The sequence below is a fragment of the Aedes albopictus genome, chromosome 3, assembly GCF_035046485.1.
Source record: "Aedes albopictus strain Foshan chromosome 3, AalbF5, whole genome shotgun sequence".
NCBI lineage: Eukaryota > Metazoa > Arthropoda > Insecta > Diptera > Culicidae > Aedes > Aedes albopictus.
Genome location: NC_085138.1, coordinates 210472106 through 210488088, shown reverse-complemented (window position 1 = coordinate 210488088; position 15983 = coordinate 210472106). Strand labels below are relative to the sequence as shown.

General features: G+C 49.1%; 1 protein-coding gene across 1 annotated transcript; it reads left to right on the top strand.

Moving 5' to 3' along the window:
- Positions 1–6964: 6964 nt before the first annotated feature.
- LOC134290578 (uncharacterized) lies at positions 6965–15402 on the top strand. The gene is made up of 4 exons (XM_062857739.1): positions 6965–8341; positions 8404–9396; positions 9487–9913; positions 15239–15402. The coding sequence occupies exons 1-4, from the start codon at positions 6965–6967 to the stop codon at positions 15400–15402; spliced, it is 2961 nt and encodes a 986-aa protein (XP_062713723.1).
- The last annotated feature ends 581 nt before the right edge of the window (positions 15403–15983 follow it).

Here is a 15983-nt window from a genome sequence, read left to right as displayed (position 1 = left end):
AGGTCCGTCCACCGCCGGGGACTAGACCGAGTAGACCGCGAAAAAGCACCGGTGCTTGGTCGTCAGGGCGCCTGTGAACCGGAAGCCAGTCTCCAACCGGAATCTCAGAACCGACCTTGGCACCAGCCTGGGAAGTATCGGTAACGGAAGAAGTTTCAGTGTCGGGGAACTCTTCGTCGGATAGGGTAGATCCACCGTCGGGGACTATCCGAGTCGTGCGCGAAAAGCCGGAGTGCTGAATGGCACACGGACGGCATTAGAATAACAAATTTGGTGTATGTTTGTACCAACTGTGTCGCTGAATGGCGATAGGTTAGGTACGAACACTAAAAAGATTAGAATAACAAATTTAGAAGCGACAAAATGTGCATGAGCACAGAAGAAGAAGAGCGCATGAGCGCATTGCCCCCCCTGAAGCAGTCGCATCAGTGGTACCAGGGGGATCGAGGCGACAAGGTGTAGCAGAGTTTTTCCAATCGGTTTTCTCTGCTCGGGAGGTTGGGAGGAAAAAAAAAAAAACACACACACACACACACACACACACACACACACACACACACACACACACACACACACACACACACACACACACACACACACACACACACACACACACACACACACACACACACACACACACACAGCTCAAGAGGAGGATGCCTAGGATGTGGCGGGGGTTCAACAGTGGGCTCTGTTGGATTCCCATAAAAAGCCACACATCTGCAAGCAACTCCGTACAAGCGACCTGGTACCGCTTCCAAAGTGCCTTAGCCCAAACACCCGGCGTGCCAACCGGCACATTAGGATCGACGCCAGTAAGACCCTAATTATGGCAAACTGGCAGCACATGGACATGGACACGAGCAAGGAATACGTATATACTACCAAACGCTACAGAGCTGACAACCGTACTATTCCACTACCCTAGTAAGAATGGGTGACACCTTTCCGAAACGGCGAGTGGGCTAATGGTATGGTTGCCCCCGTCCCGTTAAAACCTTGGCAGGCCTCCAAGTACGTTCCGAACTCGGCACCTTAGCCGGTGGAAGTAGGCTCAGTTGAACATTCCTGACTAATGCCGATCTGGCTCTGAACACGGTTCCCCATAAAGGACCGTGTCAACCCTAGCATGGCCTCACTGCTTGCAAAGATCACCATGGGATCACGATGGCAACTACTTACGACGGGCGAAGATAGCGGCTTGGAGGGGGGACCCAACCAGATGGAGAAGAACAACAATCACACAACAACGGAGGTAGCAGATGATAAGGATGCGAGCGCATTCCTAAGGAGCAGTAGGTTGACACGTTCGCCGGTAGAAGCTTTTAGTATCGCGGCAACGGATAACAGCAGCACGCCACGAGGTGGACAACATGGACTCTTCGGAGCAAAAGGGGTAACGAGTCAAATGTCCACACCAAGCGGTAGCACTAAAGGAGGGCCCCCGGTGTCTACACCGAGCAGCAGCACCACTCAAGAAGGCCTACAACTTGCGAGGCCCAAGGTGTCAATGGTGGAGTTGAACAGGAAGGTCATCGAGCTGCACGAATACGTAAAAGGCCGTAACAACGTGCACACTGAGATTAAGCAAAGGGTGTCGAGCCTCAGGTATGCCGTGTTGGAAGCTGACCGCGAGCACACAGCGTTGCGTAAGAGAGCTGAGACTGCTGAAAAGGCTTTGAAGCTGGCTTTGGAGCAGATTGCGGCGGTGGAAGCATCTACAGAGTTACAGGAGACGCCGAAAGGGCGCAGAAATAAGAACTCGAACAAGCGGGATAGAGAAACACCAGGCGAGGAGGAACGCCCGAAGAAGACAAAGAATGTTCAAGGTAGCGAGGAGTTGAGCGACGAGAGAGCCAATAGCGATTGGAACGTCGTCAAAAATCGCAAGGAGAAGAAGAAAAATCAGCCCAAAAAGGAGGAAACGAAAGGGAATAATCGGATCGAAAAAGGTAGAAAGCCGGCTCGAGACGAAAGAAGATCCAAAGAGAACAGGCAAGAACGCCGTCTGCCCCATCGAGAGAGACACATGGGAGACGCCCTGCTGGTCAAGGCAAACGACCAACAGTCGTACGCAGCAATCCTCAAGAAAGTCCGAGAGGATCCGGAGTTGAAGGAACTGGGTGAGAACGTGGTGAGAACCAGGCGCACTCAGCAAGGAGATATGCTCTTTGAGCTGAAGAAGGATCCGGCGATTAAAAGTTCTGCCTACCGAGAGCAGTTCGCCAAGTCATTGGGCGACCTCGTCGGGGATGGTGGGAACGTGAAAGCTTTGTGCCAGGAAGCAACGATCGAATGCCGATACCTGGACGAGATCACAACAGTGGAGGAGCTTGGGCGTGAACTGAAGACGCAATGCGAATTGGGAGAAGAGGTTCTAACGATCCGTCTGACGAAGGGGTACCAAGGCACACAAACAGCGATGATTCGACTGTCGGTGCCTGCGGCTAGCAAATTGTTGAAGGTAGGCAAGGTACGAGTTGGTTGTTCAGTGTGCCCGCTGAGGGTCGCCGCCCGAATAGCAAGGAGTGACCGCAAACGGGTGTTGAGATGCTTCAAGTGCATGGGCTTTGGACACATGTCGGCCAACTGCAAAGGCCCAGACAGATCTGAACAATGCAGAAAATGCGGAGAGAAGGGACACTTTGCGAAGGACTGCTCGCAAGCGCCAAAGTGCATGCTCTGCACAGCGGAAGAAGGAAACGTCCATTCGACGGGTGGATACAAGTGCCCTGCATATAAGAAGGCGATCGCAGGCCAACAGTAATGGAGATAATGCAGATCAACCTGAATCATTGTGATACCGCACAGCAACTGTTGAGGCAGTCAACAACGGAAGCAAAGTGCGATGTTGCGATTATTGCAGAGCCGTACCGAGTTCCTCTCGGTAACAACAACTGGGTGTCAGATAGCACGGGAACGGCTGCTATACAAGTGATGGGAAGATTTCCTATTCAGGAAGTGATTGCAAGCACGTACGAAGGTTTCGTCATCGCCAAAATCAACGGTATCTTCATATGCAGCTGCTATGCACCCCCAAGGTGGACAGCGGAGAAATTCGACCGGATGCTGGAGGAGTTAGCCGACAAGCTGGTTGGACGTAGGCCAGTACTGATCGGCGGAGACTTCAATGCGTGGGCCGTGGAGTGGGGTAGCAAGCTAACCAACGCAAGAGGTTACAGCCTGCTGGAAGCACTAGCGAGGTTGGAGGTACAACTGTGCAACGTTGGCACCGTAAGCACATTCAGGAAAGACGGGCGGGAGTCGATCATCGACATTACCTTCTGCAGTCCATCGCTAGCAAGCAACATGAACTGGAAAGTAAGCGAAGAGTACACCCACAGTGATCACCAGGCGATCTGCTACAGCGTTGGCCAACGGAACCCTACGGCCATGCAGAGAAACAGAACATGCGAGCGAAAGTGGAAGACGAAGGCCTTCGACAAGGACCTCTTCGTTGAGGCACTCCGTATGGACAGTGACACTCCAGACCTAGATGCGGTAGAGCTAACAAGAGCGATTACAAGGGCATGCGACACTACAATGCCACGGAAACGGGAGCCAAGGTACAGACGACGTCCTGCGCATTGGTGGAACGAGACACTCGGCACTCTCCGTGCTGCCTGTCTAAGAGCCAGAAGACGCTACCAGAGGGCAAGAAACCTCCCGGATAGGGAAGAGCGGAAGTTAGCGTTCCAGGAGGCCAGAGCCGCATTTAAAAAGGAGATAATCGTGAGCAAGTCGAACTGTCACAAAGAGCTATGCCGAGAGGCCGACGCAAACCCCTGGTGTGACGCGTACCGAGTCGTGATGGCAAAGATTAAAGGTCCAGCGACGCCAGCAGAAATGTGTCCAGAAAAGCTGAAGGTAATCGTGGAGGGTCTCTTTCCGAAGCACGAACCAACGACGTGGCCACCAACACCGTATGGTGAGGAGGACGAAGCAAGTGCGGAAGCTCGGCAGGTCTCCAATGTCGAGCTGAAGGCAGTAGCGAAAAAACTGAAAGGGAACAAAGCCCCGGGTCCGGACGGGATCCCCAATGTGGCGTTAAAATCGGCGGTCCTAGCTTACCCCGACATGTTTAGGACGGTGATGCAGAAATGTTCGGAAGAAGGCCACTTCCCAGACATATGGAAGGTGCAGAAACTGGTTTTACTGCCAAAGCCTGGAAAACCGCCGGGGGATCCAGCATCGTTTAGACCGATATGCCTGTTGGACACACTTGGGAAGCTGCTGGAGAAGGTCATCCTTAACAGGGTGGTGCCGTTCACAGAAGGAGAACGTGGACTGTCACAGCTGCAGTTTGGATTCCGGAAGGAAAAGTCGACGGTGGATGCTATCCGGACGGTTCTGGAGAAGGCCGAGAAGGCGTCAAAACAGAAGAGGAGAGGAAACCGGTACTGCGCCGTAATCACAATTGACGTCAAGAACGCGTTCAATAGCGCCAGCTGGGAGGCCATCGCCGTAGCGCTGCATAGAATGCGAGTTCCAGACTACTTGTGTCGGATCTTGAAAAGTTACTTCCAGAACAGAGTCTTGGTGTACGACACTGAAGCTGGGCAGAGGAGGATGAAAGTGACGGCGGGAGTTCCACAGGGCTCCATCCTCGGGCCAACGCTGTGGAACGCTATGTACAACGGAGTGCTTACGTTGCAGCTACAGGCGTCGTGCTCGTGGGTTTCGCGGACGATATCGTCCTATCAGTAATAGGCGAGACACTGGAAGAGGTGGAGATGTTGGCGGCAGAATCGATCGGCATCATCGAAAACTGGATGGATGGAGTCAAGCTAAAGATAGCCCACCACAAAACGGAGGTACTTTTGGTGAGCAACTGCAAGGCAGTGCAGCGAGTGGAAATCTCCGTCGGAGAACACGTAGTAGCGTCGAAGCGAGAGCTGAAGCACCTGGGTGTGATGATTGACGATCGGCTAAACTTTAATAGCCACGTCGACTATGCCTGTGAAAAGGCGGCGAAGGCGATCAACGCACTGTCGAGGATTATGCCAAACACCGGTGGTCCGAGAAGCAGCAAGAGGCGGTTGCTAGCTAGTGTGTCATCTTCGATACTGCGGTACGGAGTCCCAGCCTGGGGTGCGGCGCTGAAAACAAAGCGAAATCGGATGAAGCTAAACAGCGCGTTCCGGCTCATGGCCATGCGAGTAACGAGCGCGTATAGAACAATATCGTCGGAGGCAGTTTGTGTGATTGCAGGGATGATCCCGATCTGCATCACCTTGGAGGAGGACATCGAGTGCTATGAGGAGGAGGACCAGCCAAGTGAGAACGTTGGTGCGAACGGCCTCAATGACAAAGTGGCAACAGGAATGGGATTCCACGGAGAAAGGGAGATGGACCCATCGGCTCATCCCTGATGTGTCGACTTGGGTGAACAGGAAGCACGGAGAAGTGAACTTTCACCTAACCCAGTTTTTGTCTGGTCACGGCTGCTTCAGGCAGTACCTACATCGGTTTGGCCATGCCGCTTCGCCCTTTTGCCCGGAGTGCGAGAACGTGGAGGAGACTCCGGAGCACGTAGTGTTCATCTGCCCCAGATTCGAGGAAGTAAGAAGATCGATGCCGGCATTAAGCGTGGACAACGTCGTCGACGAGATGTGCCGCACTGAAGAGACGTGGAATGCGACCAGCAGGGCAGTCACAAAAATGCTGACGGAGTTGCAGAGGAAGTGGAGGAGCGACCAGCAAGCTGGGATCGCTTAAAGAGTAAGTGCATAGACGATGAGCACAGTTTAGAAGCGACAAAAAGTGCATGAGCACTATAACAGAAAAGCGCATGAGCGCATTGCCCCCCCTGAAGCAGTCGCATCAGTGGTACCAGGGGGATTGAGGCATCTAGGTGTAGCAGAGTTTTTCCAATCGGTTTTCTCTGCTGGGGAGGTTGGGAGGAAAAAAAAAAAAAAAAAAAAAAAAAAAAAAAAAAAAAAAAACACACACACACACACACACACACACACACACACACACACACACACACACACACACACACACACACACACACACACACACACACACACATACACACACACACACACACACACACACACACACACACACACACACACACACACACACACACACACACACACACACACACACACACACACACACACACACACACACACACACACACACACACACACACACCGGGGCAGCAGGGACAGGAGTCCAGGGGCTTGACGAACCCCCCCTTCTGCGAGTCGGGTGGCAGCTTAGGAGTTCATCCTAAGCGAAAATCGTTCGCACATCCGTGTGGATTACCACCTTTGGCTCTTCCTTCGGGGAGTGACCGAGCTTCTGGTTTCCAGACAGCTCAAGCAGAGGATGCCTAGGATGTGGCGGGGTTTCAACAGTGGGCTCTGTTGGATCTCCATAAAAAGCCACACATCCGCAAGCAACTCTGTACAAGCGACCTGGCACCGCTTCCAAAGTGTCTTAGCCCAAATACTCCGAGTGCTAACCGGCACATCAGGATCGATGCCAGTAACATCCTGATTATGGCATACTGGTCAACGCAAACGACAATGGACTACGGATTACGGATAGGATGACGACGATGGGCTGACATTCGTGCCATTCTGCTCCCTGAGTAAGGAAGGGTGACACCTACTTGAAACGGCGAGTGGGCTAATGGTGCGTCTGCCTCCGTCCCGGTAAAACCTTGGCAGGCCTCCGGATACGTTCTTCATCTGTCCATCAATTTTGATGGGTACTAGGCTCGGATGTAACACTCCCGACTTACGCTGATCTGGCTCTGAACACGGACCCCATGAAGGTACGTGTTCAACCCTCGCTTGGCCTCCCTGATTCATAGACAACCAAGAGATCATGAAAGCGACTACGTGCAGCAGGTGGAGATAGCGGCTCGGAGGGGGGACCCAACAACATGGAAGGAGAAAACAAGAATAACAGCGGAAAGGTGGCGAATCCGTTCGCCAGAGGAGGATTGATGAGGTCTCCTCAGCAAAGAGAAGAAGCGGAACAGCAACAAGAAGCGTTCTTGCAGCGAAGCGCGGTACACGAACATAACCACAGTGTACAACAGGAGCAACAGCAGCAGCAGCAGCAAATGGTGGCCCAAGTGCAACAGCAGCAGCTGCCGACGAATAGCGGATGGGGCGTGCCCCAGCAACATCCGAAGGTTCTAGTGGCGAAGAACTGGGTGGAAGAGCTCCACGAATTCGTCGACAAGAAACACAATGTGCACAAGGACATCAAGGAGCTGGTGTTAAAGATCCGGAGAGCTGTCGGATCAGCCGTCAAGGAGTGGACCAACGTGTTGCAGAGAGCGGAAATAGCCGAAAGCGAATTGGCATCGACGAAAAACGCTCTCGCTGATAAAACGCTGCCACAGCAAACACCGAGAACAGTCCCGGGAAACCTCGGCAAGAAGGAGAAACTAGCGCGAACGGAAAACACACCGATGTCTGCGACAAAGAGACACCGATCCTCGCCAGGAGATGAAAGGCCAGGAGGCTCTAAAAGGCAGAGAGACAATCTGCGCAAGCGATTGGCTGCCGCAGAGGCAGAACAGGTCGGTGTCGGCAACAGAGAGAACCAGTGGCAGACTGTGCAAAGAAAGGGCAAGGCAAAGCAGACGAACGCAGGCGCAAGACCAAAAGCAATTAGGAGAAGCGTTAAAAAGAAAGGCGAAGCGATTGTGGTGAAGACCCGTGAGGAAAGTTACCTTGAGGTTCTACGTACCATAAGAACGGCTCCGGAGCTTAAGGACTTCGGCGCGGACGTACAAAAAGTCAGGCGCACACGGTCTGGAGAAATGATCTTCGAGCTGAAAAAGGACTCGAAGAACAAGAGCTCTTCATATAAGGAGCTTGCAGCGAGCGTCGTGGGAGACACTGCGCAGGTCCGAGCTGTTACGCCAGAAGTGGTTCTGCAATGCGTCGACATAGACGAGATTACTACGGCGGAAGAAGTAAAAACTGCAATTAAGGAGCAAATGGAGATAGGAGACGTTGAAATGTCAGTCCGACTAAGAAGGGGACCTTCCGGGACGCAGGTTGCGTCTATCAAGCTCCCGGTGGATGCTGCCGACAAGGCGCTGCGAATTGGCAAAGTGAAAGTCGGGTTTTCAGAATGCTCACTGCGGGTTTCTCAGCAACCGGAGATATGCTTCAGATGCCAAGAGTTTGGACATCTGGCACGGAACTGCCGAGGACCAGATAGATCGAAACTGTGCAGGAGATGCGGAGATGAAGGTCATAAAGCACAAGAGTGCAAGAAGCCACCAAAGTGCATCATCTGTGAAAATGAGGGGCGCAGGGACCACTTTACTGGTGGCCCAAAATGTCCAACATTCAAACAGGCGGTGTCCGGTAAATCGCAGTGGAGGTAGTGCAAATAAATCTCAACCACTGTGATACGGCGCAGCAATTGCTGTGCCAATCCACGAAGGAAGCGAAGTGCGACGTAGCAATCATCTCGGATCCGTACCGTATCCCATCCGGAAATGGTAACTGGGTAGCAGATGAAGCTGGAACCGCTGCGATTTGGACGGTTGGAAGATATCCCCTGCAGGAAGTGGTGTATCGCGCGATAGAGGGTTTCGTTATAGCCAAGGTTAACGGCGTCTACATATGTAGCTGCTATGCACCTCCACGCTGGACGATAGAGCGGTTCAATCAGGTGCTGGACCGAATATTGGAGAAACTTGGCGACAGGAGGCCAGTCATCATTGCCGGCGATTTTAATGCCTGGGCAGTTGAGTGGGGTAGCCGCCTCACAAACCCCAGAGGATGGAGCCTGCTGGAAACAGTATCCAGACTGAACTTAGTTCTAGCCAACGAAGGATCCACAAGCACCTATCGAAGAGAAGGCAGAGAGTCTATCATCGACGTAACGTTCTGTAGTCCGACTGTAGTGAGAAGCATGAATTGGAGAGTCTGCGAAGATTATACGCATAGTGATCACCAAGCGATCCGATACCGCCTTGGAGAACGGGTACAGACGGCGGCACGTGGGGATGATTCCAAAGGGCGGAAGTGGAGAACAGAAGCATTCGATGAAGACGTGTTCGCAGAAGTGCTTCGGTATGAACGCAATATGCTGAACCTGAGTCCGGATGAACTGGTTTCGGTTCTCGTTCGAGCTTGCGATGCAACTATGCCGAGGAAGATACAGCCGCGGGACGTCCGCCGACCAGTCTACTGGTGGAATGGGAGGATCGCCGAACTCCGTCGGAACTGTCTTCGAGCTAGGAGAAGAATGCAACGGGCTCACACTGATGAGCAAAGGGAAGAGCGCAGACCTTTGTTTAGGGCGGCAAGAGCGGCCCTAAAAAAAGGCATCAAGCTCAGCAAAGCAGCTTGCATGCAGGAACTCTGCCGTAATGCGGACGCAAATCCATGGGGAGATGCCTACAGAGTAGCTATGTCAAGGATAAAAGGCCCAGCGACCCCACCCGAGAGGTGTCCAGAAAAGCTGAAAGCCATAGTAGACGGACTGTTCCCTCAGCACGAGCCAACGGTCTGGCCTCCCACGCCGTATGAGGAAGTCGCCGCTGATATGGAGGAATCCCGTATTTCCAACCAGGAGCTCATCACGGTAGCGAAGAGCTTAAAACCCAAGAAAGCGCCAGGACTAGATGGTATCTCCAACTTGGTTCTGAAAACAGCAATCCAACAAAACCCGGATATGTTTCGAACCACATTGCAGAAGTGTATCGACGACGGAAACTTCCCCGATCGTTGGAAGCGGCAGAAATTGGTTCTGCTGCCGAAGCCGGGCAAGCCACCCGAAGATCCATCGGCGTATAGGCCTATATGTCTGCTGGACACGACTGGAAAACTTCTGGAGAAGGTGATCTCCAACAGACTCGGAAATTACACAGAAGGCGAGAACGGACTATCGAGGATGCAGTTCGGGTTCCGAAGAAGAAGGTGTACAGTTGACGCTATCCGGCTAGTTGTCCAAGCAGCCGATGCTGCCATGAAGCAAAAGAGAAGAGGAAATCGCTATTGTGCGGTCGTCACTCTAGACGTGAAAAATGCATTCAACAGCGCTAGTTGGGAAGCAATAGCTAGATCCCTACACCGGATGAGGGTTCCCGAGTATCTCTGCAGAATACTGAAGAGCTACTTTCAGAACCGGACGTTGGTCTACGAAACGCGTGAGGGACAGAAGAGTGTAGGCATAACAGCGGGTGTTCCTCAAGGCTCTATCCTGGGCCCGATGCTGTGGAACGCGATGTACGACGAATTGCTGCAGTTAAGCTTACCAAGAGGAGTGCAGATTGTTGGGTTTGCGGATGACGTCGTGCTCATAGTAATCGGTGAGTCGCTGAACGAAGTGGAATTTCGGGCCTCGGCGGCGATAGAAATGGTCGAAAACTGGATGTGCGAGAGGAAGCTGGCATTAGCTCATCACAAAACCGAAGTGCTGATGATCAGCAACCGAAAGGCGGTACAGCATGTTAAAGTTTCAGTCGGAGAACTCACCATCGACTCGAGACGAGAAGTGAAGCATCTTGGGGTGTTGATCGACGACCGGCTAAACTTCAACAGTCATGTCGACTACGCCTGCGAGAAAGCGGCCAAAGCAATCGCAGCGTTGACCAGGATCATGTCAAACAGATCGGCAGTCAGTAGCGGTACGAGGAGACTCCTTGCCAGCGTGTCGACGTCGGTACTTCGGTACGGCGCTCCTGTCTGGGCAGCTGGACAGCTATCGAAGAGGAACCTGGCGCGGCTGAATAGCACATACAGGCTGATGGCTATGAGAGTAGCCAGTGCATACCGAACCATATCCACGGAAGCGGTCTGCATCATAGTGGGAATGATCCCCATAAAAATCGTACTGGAAGAAGACTGCGAATGTTACAACCGCCGAGGAACGACAGGATCCCGCAAGAATGCGAGAGCTGACTCGATGAGAAAGTGGCAGCTGGACTGGGATAGCGCCGGAAACGGAAGATGGACCCATCGGCTCATTCCAAACGTTTCGGTATGGGTGGACAGAAAACACGGAGAAGTTAACTTCCATCTGACACAGTTCCTGTCAGGCCATGGTTGCTTTAGGAAGTATCTGCACCGATTCGGCCACGCAGAGTCCCCACTTTGCCCGGCCTGTCCGAACGAGGAGGAGACACCGGAGCACGTGGTATTCTACTGCCCACGGTTCATGGCGGAACGTAGCGAGATGCAAGCGAGTAGCGTTGGCAATCTGAACGCGAACAACATCATTACGGAGATGTGCCAGAACGAAGCTACGTGGAGCGCGGTGAATAGGTCAGTTGTACAGATCATGTCGTCGTTGCAGCGAAAATGGCGGGAGGATCAGAGGATGGCTGATCGCGAACGGAGTAGGCATGATCCATCGTCGGGGACATGACCGAGTAGTTCGTGGCGTAGTACCGGTTTTGAGTCGTCGGGGCGCTGGTGAACCGGAAGCCAACCACCAACCGGAATCGCCAGACCGACCTCGGCACTTCACTGGTCGGGATTTTCGGTGTCGGGAGAACTTCCACTGCCGGGGTTGTCTCCGTCGGAGTAGGCTAGGTCCACCGCCGGGGACTAGACCGAGTAGTTCCGCGTAAAAAGCACCGGAGCTTGGTCGTCGGGGCGCCTGTGAACCGGAAGCCGACCTCAACCGGAATCGCAGAACCGACCTCGGCACCTACCCGGGAAGTTCGGTTTCGGAAGATCTTCCACTGTCGGGGAACTCTTCGTCGGAGCAGGATAGATTCACCGCCGGGGACTACCCGAGTAGTACGCGAGAGTGCTAAAGGCTACATTGTCGCTTCCAGAAGACCTGTTTTATCAGCGGAATAGAGAACTGCATGAGGAGTGTTAGTAACCGTAATCAATCGCTAAATGGCGAACAAATTAGTACTAACACATTACTAACTGGAGCTAAATGGCTCGGCATGTGGCATGGTAAACGTGGCTAACACAGTAGAAGGTCGCTAAATGGCGACACTTTAATCAAAATAGAATAACAAATTACACGGGAGCCAAACGGCTCAGTACGAAGACTAGAATAACGAATTGGTGATGGTGCACAAGGCACATAACGCCTCCCCTCCGAAGAAATACTGCATGGTGGTACCGGAGGGGAATTTAAGGTGGAGGTGAACTAGGAGAGTGTTTTTAGTGGGTAGGCGCACATTCGAATCCCACACAGCGTCTTTAGAAGATTTTTGGACTCCTAGAATAAAAAAAACACACACACACACACACACACACACACACACACACACACACACACACACACACACACACACACACACACACACACACACACACACACACACACACACACACACACACACACACACACACACACACACACACACACACACACACACACACACACACACACACACACACACACACACACGAAATAATCACTTTTAGCCATTTGGCAAAACAGATCCCTTCCCCACCCCCTGACCACAGTACAACCCGGAATATCTCCCAAATGGTTCCGGATAATACATGGCCACTTGAGGTAATAAATAAGCACCAATTTATGATCGATCGAGAGCGACTTAACCCTCTAATACCCAACCCCGCGTTTAGACGGGGTATAGTTTGAGCATTTTTGTAATTTTTGTTTGGTGGAAAATCGAAATTTTTATATTTTTGGCTGATATTTAGGACTGTTTTGTGTACCTCAAAATCGTTTTTGGTGTATTTTAAGGTGTATTTATATTTTTTAGAAATCATTGGAAAATTGATGTTTTAGTCAACTTTTAGAAGTCATTGTTTATTTTGTACTGAATCGCTACAATAAACATATTTTAATTTTTTCCCAAATCATTCTATCCTAGTTTAATAGTTTAAGGGAATCGAATAGACTCTAAAATTATTTTCTTTAAAATTACACGGAAAATAAAATTTTCCATGAAAAAAAATTAAAATAAAAATATTTCAACAATAATCATAAAATCTCAAAATGTTTTCATCTCAAAAAATCCGTACCCCAAATAGGCTTTCAGGAAAAATATAAAAGTTTGGGGATGTTCAAAAATAAAAATTAGAAAAATCGAAAACTAAAATTGGCGAAATCGAGAATTAAAAAGAATCATCATCCAAAACATGTTTAAATCGATTTTAGATGCCGAAAAATGATATTTAGATCAAAATCAAAAATTTGGGTATTAGAGGGTTAAAAAAATCGGATGAAAATTGACGAAATGCCAGTATTTCGAAAATGAGTTATCGGGGATCGGGGACGTGAAGTTTAATTGTATCTCCAAAACTATGGTTGTGCGACGTATCTATCTTCGCGGTTTTTCCACATTCTACATTATAATGATCCGAAGAAGATTTAATGATATCTATAGTACAGTCTAGTGTATGCTGTCACAACAAAACTTAATACAATATCACTTGTTATACTGATCCATCAGAATATTTGCCATTTCTTTACGTAGTTTTCGTAGAGCTGAGAAGCGGGCTTTGTTCCAGTAGGGCCATTACACCAAGAAGGATAATGTAAATATATCCCACCTACAATATCATTTCATCATGGTTACAGTTTTTTGGTTAAATATTTGATCAAACCAAACTTATTTATCCACTTATGAATGTCTTTAAAATTTTCGTAACGGGACACCATGTCTACGTACCCATTGTAACGCCTAAGATAAAGCGTCGATCAAGGTAACCCATATGTTGGAAGAAAGGTCTCAACGAGTACTAAGAGAATCCTGAAAATCATTTTTCTAAAGTTCGTAATAAATTCGTTATTACAACAAATGTGCTATTTTCGTAACGGGACACCATTAAATTGCGGCTATTGCAAAAAGTGCATAAAACATATCTAAACCCATTTTTATGAAAAGTTGCCTTTGGGTGTATAAAATATACATTATTATACTACATTTACAAAAAATAGGTATAATGTTTTTGAACTTTCATATGCAAGCATGCATATTTGAAACTTATCAATGAAAAATATCATTTTTCTTACATAAAATGCTATTACTTCACTTAACTATTTAAATAAGTTACCTGTCAAATTTTAAGTAAAAAAATGGTTTTCCTAAGATTGAATCTACCCTTTTTCATATGCTGGAAAGCTTGGGGCAAAACAATCACTTTGGAATTTCCCACCCTTGGCGTAGAAGTGCGTGGAATGTGTCTTATGGAAAAAGTTATTGGTTTATTATTGATTTATTGTTTTATTTTATTAGTAGTACTGTAGCTGCTGCCTTGCTGCTGTTGTTTCTGGGGGTGGTGATGCCTCTCGCCACCCCATTCAACAACGGCAGCAGCAGTGCTGCTGATAAAACAAAATAAAAAGCCGTTCGTTGAATCACTAATCGGTAATAAAACAATAACTTTTTCCACAAGCATCCAATCGTTTTGCGGTCTTCGAAGGAAAGTTTCATAAATGATTTTTTACAAGAAACGTTGATCGGTTTGAATTAAGGAGACAAAGGGCGACCTCTGGGATTTTTTGTTTGAAAGTGTAACTTTTTCCATAGTAAATCCTATGCAAACTTTGAACCACTTGCGCTAAATTATAGTTTCACCGATTGCGCTGAAATTTTGTACAGTTCATATGGGACCTAAATGGGATCTAAAAATCGACTGGAGCGAGGATTTATTTTTTCCATACAAGCGTGTCCCATACTAATGGGCACTCTGCTTTAAAATATTAGTGAGATTTTTATATCTTCTTCTTTGTTGAGTATTGTTCTCACTAAGACAAAGCCTGCTGCTCTGTGGAACAATACACGTGTTCCCTCGTTTGATTTTTGAGCGGTACCATTGAAAAGAATTTCTTTTTTGTCTGTATTAACGAGATTTTTAACACTAGGCTAGTTCACCTCGGAACCCACGCTTTACTTCCCTTCCGAAGGAAGAACCCACATTTTGTGAGTATGTCGGGAGTGGGATTCGATTCCAGGTCCTCGGCTTGATAGTCTGTGATAGTCCACACCAGGTCCGCTCCACTTAATTTTCTATAAATACGGCACTGCACAAACGTCATACATATTATTTAGAATGTACATTAGCCCATGTGCTCTTACATATTTATAAATTTAGACTTTTCTCTGCCATTGACGATTCTATACTTGTATATCATGCTGTAGGCCCAAGGATTCACTAAGAACGTTGAAGTATGGGAAATTCACATTTTGAAAAATTTATGGAAGTAAGGGGACCGAACTATGGTCGTATGCTGACATGGAAGGTAGTTCATTGGGAGCTCCCGCTTGCCAATATACTGAAGGACCGCGTGTTCGGCATTGTAGCGCTGCAGGAGGTGTACTGGACAGGATCAACGGTGCGAACGTTTAGAGGTAACCATACAATCTACCAGAGTTGTGGCAACGTGACACGTGAGCTGCGAACAGCTTTTATAGTGATGGGCGATATGCAGCAGCTCGTGATCGATTGGTGCCCGATCAACGAATGAATGTGCAAATTGAGCACACAGCCCACCCTCTGGAAGCACTGATGATGACAAGGATGAACTCCACGCGCAACTCGAACGATAATACGATAGCTGCCGTAAACACGACGTCAAGATCATCATAAATGACTTAAACACTTAGATTGGTCAAGAGGCAGAATCTAGACCGATATTTGGAAAGTTCAGCACCCACCAGCTGACGAACGAAAAAGGCCTACGACTAATTGATTTAGCCACTTCTAAGAACATGGCCGTTAAGGTGGTCCACACTTACATGAAAAACAAAAATTTCGAAAAATGACAAGTCCTCCCTATATCAGTTGTTTTGGACTCCCAGAAGCTACGTTCAAAATTTGAGCAATATCAATTAAGCCTAAGGGGGCGCTCAAAACGCTTGAAGTTTGTGTGGGAAAACTTAGTCAAATGTATGCAGAAGTTTTAGTGTTCGAATTTTGCCGCTAGATGGCGCTGTAAGCGTTCAATAATCAAACACTAGGTAAAGTGAGTACCGTAAAACGGGGTATATTTGATAATGCGGGTAACTTTGATGGTGCGACAGGCATTGTATAGTTTATCTTATAACT